The sequence below is a fragment of the Stomoxys calcitrans genome, chromosome 5, assembly GCF_963082655.1.
Source record: "Stomoxys calcitrans chromosome 5, idStoCalc2.1, whole genome shotgun sequence".
In the NCBI taxonomy this organism is placed as follows: Eukaryota; Metazoa; Arthropoda; class Insecta; order Diptera; family Muscidae; genus Stomoxys; species Stomoxys calcitrans.
Window position 1 is genome coordinate 142,062,283 of NC_081556.1, and position 13,997 is coordinate 142,076,279.

The 13,997-nt window shown below is 35.4% G+C and overlaps 1 protein-coding gene across 4 annotated transcripts in view; it reads left to right on the forward strand.

The window, feature by feature from the left end:
• The window catches only part of LOC106086991 (uncharacterized), a 176,036-nt gene that overhangs the window by 113,931 nt on the left and 48,108 nt on the right, over window positions 1–13,997 (forward strand). For 2 of the 4 annotated variants that reach the window (XM_059370560.1, XM_059370562.1), the window contains exons 6-7: window positions 1,115–1,251; window positions 1,293–1,445. In XM_059370560.1, the coding sequence (XP_059226543.1) occupies window positions 1,115–1,251; window positions 1,293–1,445 (290 nt within the window). The remainder of the gene's footprint in view (window positions 1–1,114; window positions 1,252–1,292; window positions 1,446–13,997) is intronic. The other 2 variants (XM_059370561.1, XM_059370563.1) reach the window with 1 other exon arrangement.

The following is a 13,997-nucleotide window of genomic DNA, read 5'->3' on the forward strand; positions in this document are numbered from 1 at the left end:
GTACCCTTGTATTAAAAAAGTGCCCTTGCACTAAAAACTGTCCTTGTACTAAAAATGTACCTTTGTACTAAAAACTGTCCTTGTACTACAACAGTACCTTTGCACTAAAAAAGACCCCTTGTATTACAAGAAAACACAGTACTAAGAAAGTACCTTTGTACTACAAAAGGATATTTGTACTAAATATGTACCTTTGTACTAAAAATGACGTAGTAATTACTAAATTTCCCATCAACATTCCATTAAATTATAAGGGATCTAGTCTCATATCAATGAGTGCAGTCCGATTGATTTGATTTCAATGATTTGAAGCTCAATGTTAAGGGGACTTTTTTACGGGAGGTCCAAAGGCCGTGCCGCATAGCAACACCACTTGGTAGAGAAGTTGAAACATGGCAAGATTCCTCACAAATGTTGTTAGCATTACTAAGGGAATAACCACCGCTGAAAAATGTTCTATATCTAAGTTCTAATGTTCACGCCGGTGTCTGAACCCAGCTGTGGCGCCGAACAGCGGACATGCTAACCTCTGCGCCACGATGGCCCTAAAAAGTACCCTTATACATAAACAGTATTAAGTACTAGAAAAGAGCACTTGTAATAATAAATTGTCCTTGTACTCAAAAGTGTTCTTGTACTAAAAAAGTACTTTTTTACTAAAAAAGTACCCTTGTACTAAAAAAAGTACCCTTGTACTAAAATAGTACCCTTGTACTAAAAAAGTACTATTGTACTAAAAAAGTACTATTGTACTAAAAAAGTACCCTTGTACTAAAAACTGTTCTTGTACAAGAAAGTGCTATTGTACTAAAAAAGTGCCCCTGTACTAAAAAATATCCTCGTACTTAAAAAGAACCCTTATACTTAAACAGTACTCTTGTACTAAAAATGAGCCCTTGTACTAAAAAAGAGTCCTTGCACTAAAAAAGTATCATTGTACTAAAAAAGTTTCCTTGTGCTAAAAAAGTATCCTTATTCTTACTTTTGTGGTTTTTTGCTGATATGGCAATTGCAATTTAAAAGAGGTCTGAAACGACTTTTTTAAAAATATATTTTATTTTAATTATTAATACATTTTTGCTTTCTCCTCCATCGCCACTTGTACGCTGTTTAGGAATTATGCAACAAGACAACGCTGAACAGGTTATATTGGATCCCAAGCTTATAGCCAAACATTATTTAAGGACATGGTTTTTTCTTGATTTAATATCATCGATACCATTGGATTATATATTTTTGATTTTTAATCAGGTATGTAGGTTGATAAAACAGATCGCATGTCTTTAATTAAGATTATGAAACTGCAGGACTTCTCCGATTCTTTTCAAATTTTACATGCCGGTCGTGCCCTACGAATATTACGCTTAGCTAAACTTTTATCATTGGTGAGATTGTTACGTTTGTCGCGTTTGGTGCGTTACGTATCACAATGGGAGGAGGTGTATGTAAGTATTAAAACCCCGATTTGCTTTGTAACTTTCTTTTCAATCTACTTTAGTCCTAACTAAATTATGAGTTTTCCAATTTTGTTTTTGTTACAAAACAAAAAACAAATAACAATATTAATATAAAATATATTTTTTATTATAATATTCTATATATATATATATATGCTACTTTTACTTATAACAATTATATTTTATAACATATTAATATTTAAAGCAAAAAAATACAAACAACTTTATTGAATGTTATGTCCAGATTCTTAAGATCATGTCGAAAGAGGACCGTTTCTATTTTTTTTTAACAATTCTAAGGATATTGACTTTGATGATGAAGTTGAAGATGAAAGTTAATGACATCATTCATATAGACAAAGACAACGCGACCATCACATGTTGATGAGAGTTTATTTTTCAAAGCATTTTTTTGATTTGCATTTAAATACTTTATGGTTTCTACAAAGCTCCCAAAAACCCACACCCCCCCCTTTACCTCTTTCCCACACAAATAAAATCATTTACAGCTATGTCCAATTTTCTCTCAGTTTATGGAGAGAATATAGAGAGCCCAAACTTGGTTGCCATAAAAATCATTACTTTTCCCTATTGTCCCCTTTCAATTTATACTTGCTTTTAGTTCGGCCTTTTTCAAAATGAAATTCATTTAAAAGGGCTTTTAACTACTCCTTTCCTGAGAGATTTTTTCCAGTTTTTTATCATTATTTTTTTATTTGTCTACAAACGAATTTTAGCAGCATTTGTTGTATTTATTTTTCTTTGTGTTAGTTATATAAATGTCGTTTCCTTTCCCTGCCTCTACCCCACCCCTTTCTCGATGTATTCTTCTACTTACTCTACTCGTTAATTACATTTTTCCAAGAAAAAAGTCTAAACAAACGTTGTTCAAGAAACCCCCCCAAAAAAAAATCAAACTAGTCTCTAAGTATTCTAAATTCCTTTAATCTGTTCTGTTTGGTATTTTCCTCTCGTTTTATTTCCACTTAAATGTTGCTTTCTTCTTTCTATTATGACAAATTAAGAAAATCGTTAATTTAAGTACTTCATTAGTGCCCCCGCTAGTCGCCGCTAGTTGTCATTGTCATTTATTCCTATATGGTCGGTCACTAAACAAGTTTAGTGGATATGTAATTGGCATGGTGTCAAAATGGGGGATGGATGAGGTGTTGATTAAATTAAGTAGGAAGTAAAAAGTAGCTGTTTGCTTTACCACAGTCACAAAGAGATTGAAAGGGAGTAGAGGGGGTCTCGGTCACATCACATCTTTCAACCAATGCATACAATATCTCAATATCTCACACAATAATAGTCCATTTGAAGATCACACAAAGTCTGCTTTATGACAATGAGTCTAAATGGAATTATCGCAAATTAAAAGGATGGGAATGCAATAAAGTGTCATGATCTAAAAATAGTTTAGCTTGCACTTGACACACATATATATAGAGATGACATATTTTAAGAGGGAATTGAGATAATGAAAACTGCAACAATTTAGGTAATTGTTGTGCACACTTAATAATGGTTGTAATATTCTGTAGCTAAAATTTAACTCATAAAAGGTTGCGATACTCTTAAAGAAGGGTTTTTGAGGAGTTTCCCTTACCTTCGCAGTTCAACGATATTAACTATTACTTGGCGGTTAAGCCAGGAATCTAAGAAGAATAATAGATTTCTATTAAAAGAGTTTATATTACATGGATTATTAAATAAATGGTTTGCATATATAAGAAGGCTTGTAATTAGTTGAACTCAGTACATTTCTGATCATGTCAGCTTGTTCAGATCAATTGCTTTGAAGACAATATTAGTACTAGTGACTTGCAGACATAAAAAGGTTTATACTACTCTACTTTCTTTAAAGAAGAGTGTGAAAGAGTTTATCCATTTTTTATTGATATCAATTATTTCTTAGGTATAAGAGTGAAAGTTATATTAGAAAGACATTAGAAAAGTTTTTAAACCTTTTTTTATAATTAGGAAACGTGGTTTAAGAAGGTTTGTAATATTATGTTACAGTATATCAATTCCGCAACTTTCTGAACATACTATTGCTAGACTATTACAAGAGACTTACAGACATAAAAGATTGAATAATACTCCAAAAGAAGATTGTTGAAGAGTAATTCCAGCTTTTACAGTAAAGAAGTATCTATTGTTTCCTAGGAATTACAAAGGGTGGTTATATTGGAAAACCATCAAAAAGTTTCTTTGGTTATTATTTATCCAGATTTTAGAGTAAACGATTATCTATTGTCCCCTAGGAAAACCATCAAGAAGTTTCTTGGGTAATTTTAAAACTGATTTGCACACAAGCGAAGAGTTGTAACATTCTCTAATTGTAGATGAGCTCAATAAGTTTCGGAACGTGGCAGATAGTTCAGATCAATTACTTTTAAGATAATTTTCCTACTAAAAATATTCACACATAAAAAAGTGTTGCTCATTCTGAAATAAAATTCTTAAGGAGTTTATCTCCTCTTCAGTCAATATCAATTATTTGCGGCTTATTAGAAAACCATCAAGAGAAATAATTTGATAATATTATAAACGTTTTGCACAAATAAGAATGGTTGTAATATTCTCTGGCAAGATTAACTCGGAAAACTTCTGAATAGGGCAGCTTGATCAGATCAATTACTTAGAGGGTAATTATTTTACTAGACTAGAGTATGTGTAAAAGATCTTTACTGACTGAGTGGTTGTAAGGCGCTGATTTGTTTATTAACAAGTAAAAACGTGCTAAGTTTGGTTGGGCCAAATCTTTATACCCTCCACCATGGATCGTATTTGTCAAGTTCTTTGATCGATATCTCTTTATACACAAACAAAAGATTTATCCATTATCTTTGCTATGAATTGCTATGATATTTTAACAATACCAAGCTATGAACCGATTGGGGTCATACTTGGTTTGGCTGTTGGAGACCAAAGTCGAATTCATTGTGCAAAATTTCAGCCAAATTGGATAGGAATTGCTCCCTCTATAGTCGGGAGATCGGTTTATATTGGAGATATATTAGGTGAACCGATTGGACCATTGGAACATTGGTTGTTGATAGTCAAACGAAAATAAATTTTAGCCAAATTGGATAATAATTGCGCCCTTTAGCGGCTCAAGAAGTCAAGATCCGAAAATGGTTTATATGGGAGCTATATCATGTTCTGAACGGACTTATACCATACTTGGCAAAGTTGTTTTAAGTTAAAATTAAACACTTGGTGCAAAATTTCTGCCAAATCAGATAACAATTGCGTCCTCTAGAGGCTCAAAAATTTAAGACTCGAGAACGGTTTTTTTGGGAGCTATATCAGGTTATGTAAGGATTTTGACTATGCTAGGTACAGTTGTTGAAAGTTAAAATTAAAAATTTCAACAAAAAACGGATAACAATAGCGCCCTCTAGAGGCTCAAGAAGTCTATACCCGTGAACGGTTTATATAGAAGTTATATCAGGTTATGAATCGATTTGGACCATACTTGGCACAGTTATTGAAGGTCAAACCAAAACACTTAGTGCAAAATTTTAACCAAATCGGATAATTATTGCGCCCTCTAGCGGCTCAAGAAGCCATGATCCGAAATCGGTTAATTAGGGAGCTACATCAGCTCATGAACCGATTCAGACCATACTCGACACAATTGTTGATGGTCAAGTCAAAACACTTAATACAAAATTTAAGCCAAATCGGATAATAATTGCGCCCTCTATCGGCTTAAAAAGTCAAGATTTAATATCGGTTTATATGGGAGCTATACCAGATTATGAACCAATTAAGCCATACTTGGCGCAGTTTTTGATAGTCAAATATGAACACTTTGAACAAAATTTCAGCCAAATCAGTTAATATGGGAGTTATATCAGGTTATGAACTGATTTGAACCATACTTGGCACAGTTATTGAAAATCAAACTAAAATACTCTGTGCATCGAATAAAATCGAAGAAATCGAATAAGAATTGCGCTCTCTAGAGTCTCAAGAAGTCAGATCCGAAATCGGCTTATAAGCGAGCTATATCAGGTTATGAACCGATTTTCATCATACTTGATACAATTGTTGATTGTTAAACCGAAATACTTTGTGCAAAACTTCAGCAAAATCGGATAATAATAGTGCCCTCTAACGGCTCGAGAAGTCAAGATTCGAGAATGGTTTATATGGCAGCTATATCAGGCTTTAGACCTATTTGGACCATACCTAGTCCAATACCCTTATATTAATACAGTATCCTTGTACTTAAACAGTACCCTTGTATTAATACAGTACCCTTGCACTAAAACAGTACTCATGTACTAAAACAGTATCCTTGTACTAAAACTGTACCCTTACACTAAAACAGTACTCTTGTACAAAAACAGTTCCCTTGTACTAATACAGTACCCTTGCACTAAAACAGTGCCCTTGTACTAACACAGTACCCTTGTACCAAAACCGTGCTCTTATTCTAAGACTGTACTCTTGTACCAAAAAAGAAACCTTGTACTAAAGAAGTATCCTTATTATAAAAAGGACCCTTGTACTTAAAAAGTCACCATGCACTAAAAAAGTATCCTTGTATTAAAAAATTCCACTTGAACTACAAAAAGAACCATATTCCTAAAAAAATAACCCTTGTACTAAAACAGTCACCTTGTACTAAAACAGTACCCTTGTACTAAAACAATACCCTTATACAAAAACAGTACTAAAAAAGTACCCTTGTACAATAACAGTTCCCTTGTACCCTTGTACTAACACAGTACCCTTGTACCAAAACAGTGTCCTTGTTCTAAAACAGTACTCTTGTACTAAAAATTAAACCTTGAACTAAAAAAGTATCCTTGTTCTAAAAAGTTGCACTAAAAAAGTATCCTTGTATTAAAAAAATTCCACTTGAACAAAAAAAAATTTTTCTAAAATATAACCCTTCTATTCAAAATGAATCCATGAACTAAAACAGTACCCTTGTACTAAAAACCTACCCTTGTTCTAAAACACTATCCTTGTACTAAAACAGTACCCTCGAACTTAAACAGTACCCTTGTACTAAACGAGAATCCTTGTACTAAGAAAGTACACTTGTACTAAGAAAGTATCCTTGTATTAAGAAAGTAATCTTGTAGTAAGACAGTACCCCTGTACTAAGAAGTACCCTTGTACTAAGAATGTACCCTTGTACTACAAAATTTCCCTTGTACTAAGAAAATACCCTTGTACTAAGAAGGTACCCTTGTACTAAGAAAGTACCCTTGTACTAGGAAAGTATCCTTGTACTAAGACAGTACCCTTGTACTAAGAAAGTATCCTTGTACTAAAAAATACCCTTGTGCTAAAAATGTACCCTTTTATCAAAAAAGAAAAAAAGTATTTTGCTGAGATCGACATGACCATATCGGTCCATGTTTTCATATAGCTGCCATATAAATCAATCTCGAGTCTTGATTTCTTGAGCCTCGGGAGGGCGTAATTCTCACCCGATTTGGCTGAAATTTTGCACATGACGTTTTGAAATGGCTTGCAACAACTGTGCTCAGTACGGTTTAAATTGGTCTATAAGTTGATATAGCAGCCGTAAAAACCGATCTCCCAATTAATCTTCTTGAGCCTCTACAGAGCTTAATTCTTATCCGATTTGGCTGAAATTTAACACAATGACTTCACCTATGACCTCCAATATACCTATCAAGTATAGTCTGAATCGGTATAAAACCTGATATAGCTCCCAGATTTGGTTGAAATTTGACACAATGACTTCACCTATGACCTCCAGTGTCGGAATCAGTATAAAACCTGACATAGCTCCCATATAAACCGTTCTCCCAATTTCACGTGTGCGAAAATCTTATCTTATTGAATGAAATGTTGCACAAGATATCAGGCAAAAAACTTGACAAATGAAATCCATAAGATTCGGTACAGCCGAATTTAGCACGCTTTTGCTTGTTACACTGTAAATATTTCCAATACTGTATAATAATGGGAGATATTGTCGTATCAAAATCCCATATATAGTTGCTACTATCGACACAAACCATAAGTGATGTTTATGCCATATGTTATCCAAATCGACATTATGAACTTATACACCCAATACATTCTATTTACGGCAGTTTAGAGACCAACAATAGATCTGTGATCAAATAAATCTCTTGCTTGCCGAATTTTTTTTTTTCAGTAATCAATAGAATCTTTCATTTCTTCATTATCTCCCCTTTGTGAAAATTGACCTATAGTAGTGTATAGTTATAGAGGCCACCATGGCACAGAGTTTAGCATGTCCGTCTATGACGCCGAAAGCCATGGTCTAAATCCCGACGTGAACATCAAAAATCTTTTCAGCGGTGGTTATCCCTTTACTGATGCTGGCTACATTTGTAAGGTATCCCGCCATGTTAAAACTTCTCTACCAACTGCGGCACGCCGTTCGAACTCGGCATAAGGAAGGAGGTCCCTTATCGTTAAGCTTAAACTTTAATCGGACTGCACTCATTGATATGAGGGAAGTAACCATTGTCGCTGAATAGAATGTTCATGGACAATTAAGTAGTATTAGTAGTATTGTATAGTTGTTGATCAGTCATAACAGCCAAACATAAAGAATTCAGAACAAATTACTTTCTCTTCTACTGTTTCATTTTCTATGTAATGCCCCATATGAATTTGGTGGTTAGTTTTATTTAATAAAGTAATCTTGCCATCATAACTTGCAACCAATCACATTTGGAGGCTTAGTATCACGGGGCCTATATTCATAATTCATTTATTTTAATTTCTACAATTCTAATTGCTGTTAGACATTTAATTTCTTTATTGTAAGCCACAAAGTAGCCAGAGTGAAAAAAATATCGAACTGATTAGTAATTGTAATTACAAGTTCCCTAACTAGGCAAGTCAAACAAACAAACCTAGAAAAAAAGTCTCAAGATGTTTTATTTAATATGAAACCATATAATGGCGTGATTTCATTTAAACTACATTTCGTAAATTGTTTTTAATTAATGTTTTAATTAAAAACTCTAAAGCCATTACTTATACAAGAAATTCTGTCTGTCGAAAAAAAAACTGATATTGAGAAATGGAAATAATTCACTTTGCTTTAAAAATCATTTGCCCAGAAACTCAAAGCAAATAAATAAACACTCTGGTGGTAAGGGGGGGAAACGCAGACAGAAATCGAAATAGCAACAAAAATCCAACGTCACCATCAATGGATGGAATCATCTCTCCAGTGTCAGAGAAGCGTTCACACGTAGTCGCCGCCTGTCTGATCATTAATATGAATTACGCCTCTATACTCCATGTGAGTATGCTCTATACTGCAGTATAATGGATAATATATAAAAAAAAAACACTAAACTATATCTGTGGGCAGCGTAATTTATTTTTATGTCTTTTGTAAAACCATTGCAAGTTTTTACTAAAGGTCTATGCCATAGCCTTAGTATGTATGTGGATATCACGGAACAATGTTATGTTGTTAAATTTTTAACATTTTTAAGATGGCTTTGGAGGAGATTTTACGCAGTTTAATGACTTTTAAGTTTTCCTCATGTTTTTTGAAAAACTTTATCTATGAGAACAGTCTTGCAGTGTAAGAAGGAGAGTAACGCCTTCTCTGAGGATGGCAAAATCCGCATCGTTTGGTTGCCGGGCCATAACGGAGTAAGGGGAAATGAAAGGGCAGACGATTTGGCGTAGGACTGCCGTCAATAAACTTGGTTAACCCGAAGCCTTTCGGGTCGACGCAATCCGAGTTAAGGAAGTGGGCGACGAATGCCCATGCAACATTGTGGAACAGCGAAACGGTCGGTAGGACGGGGAAAATTCTATGGGGGGATCCAGATTGTGAGAAGACGAAACTATTACTGAAAGGAAGTAAGAAGAAGTTCAGTACAGATATTGGTATCATAACGAGACACATAGGACTTCGAGCTCACTTATGTAAAATCGGTGCGGCAAGTGATAGCATATGTAGCGCATGCGGGGAAGATGATGAGACGTTGGAGCATTTCCTTTGTCATTGCCCGACTTTCGCGTCTAACAGATACCGGCACTTAGGTGAAGACACAATACCAGACATGCACCAACTTAGGGGAGTAGTATTGAAAACAATTAAGGATTTTGTAAGTAGCACGGAATTGCTAACTTAAAATTTTCTTTTGAGAGGTTACTTTATAGTTTTTAGAGCGCACAACAAGCCGATTACTGGCTTAGGTGTATGTCCATAGTGGCTTGGGGCGGATTAATATCTGTACCGCCTTTTCAACCTAACATAACCTAGCCTATCGAAAAGCCACCTTAAAATCCCAGATACTTGTTATCCCTAGATCATAGTAGGCTTGCAATCGACAAATAGCAACAAGGGAGAACACCGAAGAATATGATCAAAAAGGCTTATAAGGCTAAACGCTCAATTCATAGTTCTAATCTGCAATTTGTTTTCTGGATTCCGTGTCTGCACCCTTGCATGCATCGCATACCTGATATAAAATGTTTGGGGTCAATTAACCAGCAACCTATATGTGACACAATCAAGACAATATGGGTGATAAAGGACAGTTATTAGAGCGTAAATTACGAATCTAATATCCAAATTTTGTCTGGGGGTCGTCCCACCCAAAAAAATCAAAAAGGGATATGTAGTTCCAAAAGATCAAAATGGGACTCGAATGAAAGGTCTTGGGAAGTACAGCACGAATCTAATAAGTAAACAGTAAGGAAAGGAGGTGCCGACTGTATTATACCCTACTCCTATCCTATTAGTACAAAATGGGAGCTAAATCTAATTCTGAACCAATTTGATGGATCTCGGCTGTGGTTTTCAGATGAGTTATTAAATAATCCGTATGAAATTTCGAGCAAATATATTCAAACTGCAATAACTATGGTTGACAAATGACAACATTATTGCAAATTACGTAAAATCTGATCAACATATATATGGCAGCTTTATCTAAATCTGAATCGATTTCGACCAAACTTCTTATATAGTGTGATAGTGGTTGAGGAAAGCGTTGTGCAAAATTTTGGCTTGATTGGTAAATAAATGCGCTTGCAGTGGCTCTAGAAGTGAAAATCGGATGATATATATATATGGCAATTATATCTAAATCTAAACCGATTTCTATGAAATCCAACAGCAATATTAAGAGTCATAAGAAAATCCTTCCTGCCAAATTTCGAGAGAATCGGTTAACAAATGAGCACTTTATTGCTATATTTCTCAAAATCGGACGAACATATATATGGGAGCTATATCCGAATCTGAACCGATTTTGACCAAACTAAATAGATATTGTGCTAGTCATTGAGGAAAGCGTTACACAAAGTTTTGGCAAGATTGGTCAATAAATGCGTTTGCAGTGGCTCCAGAATTGAAAACCGGGCGATATACATATATGGCAGCTATATATAAATCTGAACCGATTTCTATGAAATCCAACGGAAATATTAAGAGTCATAAGAAAATCCTTCCTGCCAAATTTCGAGAGAATCGGTCAACAAATGAGCATTTTATTGCAATATATCTCAAAATCGGACGAATATATATATGGGAGCTATATCCAAATCTGAACCGATTTCATTGAAATTCCTAAGTTAGATTAAGAGTCATAAGAAAATCCTTCCTGCCAAATTACAAGAGAATCGGTTAACAAATGACCATTTTATTGCAATATTTCTCAAAATCGGACGAACATATATATGGGACCTATATCTAAATCTGAACCGATTTCAGCCAAACTTCTTAGATATTGTGGCAGTTGTCGAAGAAATCGTTATGCAAATTTTTGGCAAGATTGGTCAATAAATGCGTTTGCAGTGGCTCTATACGTGAAAATCGGGCGATATATGAGAGCTATATCTTAATCTGAACCGATTTCTATAAAATTCACCAGTAATATCGAGAGTCAAGAAAAAATCCATCTTGCCAAATTGCGATGGAATCGGTAAAGAAATGACTACGTTATTGCAATATTAGTCCAAATTGGACGAATATATATAATGAGAGCTATATCCAAATCTAAACCGATTTTTCAAATTACAGTAGGTTGCAAAAATTTATGTGCCAAATTGGAAGACGATCGGATGAAAATTGCGACATGTAGTTTGTATACAAATTAACATGGACAGACCGACAGACGACAGACGGATAGACAGACAGCCAGGCAGACAGGCAGACGGACACATCCAAATCATATGATAAAGTGATTCTGAGTCGATCGGTGTACTTATTAATGGGCCTATCTTTCTTCCTTCTGGGTGTTACAAACAAATGCACTAAGTTATAATGCCCTATACCACAGTGGTGGTGAAGGGTATGCAAATTTTTGATTCCATTTGGAAACCCAGCTAAGTGGGGAATTGCGCCCTCTAGAGGCTCAAGAAGTCAAATCGGGAGATCTGTTTTTTATATCAGCTATATCAAAACAAAAAAAAAATGGAGGCCACCCTGGCGCAGAGGTTAGAATGTCCACTTTTGACACTGAACGACTGGGTTCAAATCCTGGCGAGAACATCAGGAAACAAGTAAAAGTTCGGCCGGACTGAATTTTATATACCCTCCACCATGAATCGCATATGTCGGGTTCTTTTCCCGGTATCTCTTTTCAGGCAAATAAAGGATAAAAGAAAATAATTTCTATGCTACTGGAAATATATCAAGCTTTGGTCCGATTTGGACCATAGCATAGAAAAGAGTGCCAGTCCTTTTACAGACTCACTTAAACAATTTGAAGTCCATTGTGATACCACAGTAGCGACAGACCAAGGCTTCTGGCGGGAATCGACCGCTGCAATGGTAATCCAATCACGCTACCAACTCGGCTACCAGGGCGCCCCCATAATCGAATTTAATGTTGGAGACCATCGTAGAAGTCGTTGTGTAAAATTTCAGCCAAGTCGAATGAGAATTGCGTCCTTTAGGGGCTCAAGAAGTAAAATAGGGAGATCGATTTATATGGGAGCTGTATCAGGCTATAGACCGATTTTGACACCATATTTGACACGTATGTTGAAGGTCATGGGAGAAGCCGTTATAGAAAATTTCAGCCAAATTTGATAATAATTGCACCCTCTAGAGTGTCAAGAAGTCAAGATCACAGATCTGTTTATATGGTTTTTGGACCGATTTAAACCATACTTATCACAGTCATAAAAAAAACACATCATGCTAAATTTCAGCCAAATCGGATCGGATCCCGAATTGGATTCAAGAGGGTTCAAAAAGTCAAGTTTCAAAATCGGTTTATATGGGGTCTATATCAAAGCATGGACCGATTTGAACCATACTTAGTACAGTTTTTGGAAGTCATAACACAACATGTCATGACAAATTTCAACCAAATCGGATAGGAATTGCGCCATCTACAGGCTTAAGAAGTCAAGACCCCAGATCGGTTTACATGACAGTTAGATCAGGTTATACACCGATTTCAACCATACTTAGCACAGTTGTTGAAAATCGTACCAAAACATCTCATGCTAAACTTCGGATAGGAATTGCGCCCTCTAGAGGCTCAAGAAGTCAATGATTCAAGATCGAATTATATGGCAGCTATATCAGGTTATGGGCCGATTTGAACCATACTTAGCACAGTTATTGGAGGTCATAACGAAACACATCGTATAAAAATTCAGCCAAATCGGATAATAATTGCGCCCTCTAGAGGCTCAAGGAGTCAAGATTCATGATCGGTTCATATAACAACTATATCTAAACATGGACCGATATGGCCCATTTACAATTCCAACTGACGTTAATAAATTATAATCGTGCAAAATTTCAAGCGCCTAGCTTTACTCCTTCGAAAGTAAGCTTGAATTCGACAGACGTACTGACGGACAGACGGACTGACATGGCTAGATCGACTTAAAATGTCATGACGATCAAGAATATAAAGGGTGATTTTTTTGAGGTTAGGATTTTCATGCATTAGTATTTGACAGATCACGTGGGATTTCAGACATGGTGTCAAAGAGAAAGATGCTCAGTATGCTTTGACATTTCATCATGAATAGACTTACTAACGAGCAACGCTTGCAAATCATTGAATTTTATTACCAAAATCAGTGTTCGGTTCGAAATGTGTTCAAATTTTGACAAATTTTGTTCAGCGATGAGGCTCATTTCTGGTTGAATGGCTACGTAAATAAGCAAAATTGCCGCATTTGGAGTGAAGAGCAACCAGAAGCCGTTCAAGAACTGCCCATGCATCCCGAAAAATGCACTGTTTGGTGTGGTTTGTACGCTGGTGGAATCATTGGACCGTATTTTTTCAAAGATGCTGTTGGACGCAACGTTACGGTGAATGAACACATTTCGAACCGAACACTGATTTTGGTAATAAAATTCAATGATTTGCAAGCGTTGCTCGTTAGTAAGTCTATTCATGATGAAATGTCAAAGCATACTGAGCATCTTTCTCTTTGACACCATGTCTGAAATCCCACGTGATCTGTCAAATACTAATGCATGAAAATCCTAACCTCAAAAAAATCACCCTTTATATTGGGTTGCCCAAAAAGTAATTGCGGATTTTTTAAAAGAAAGTAAAT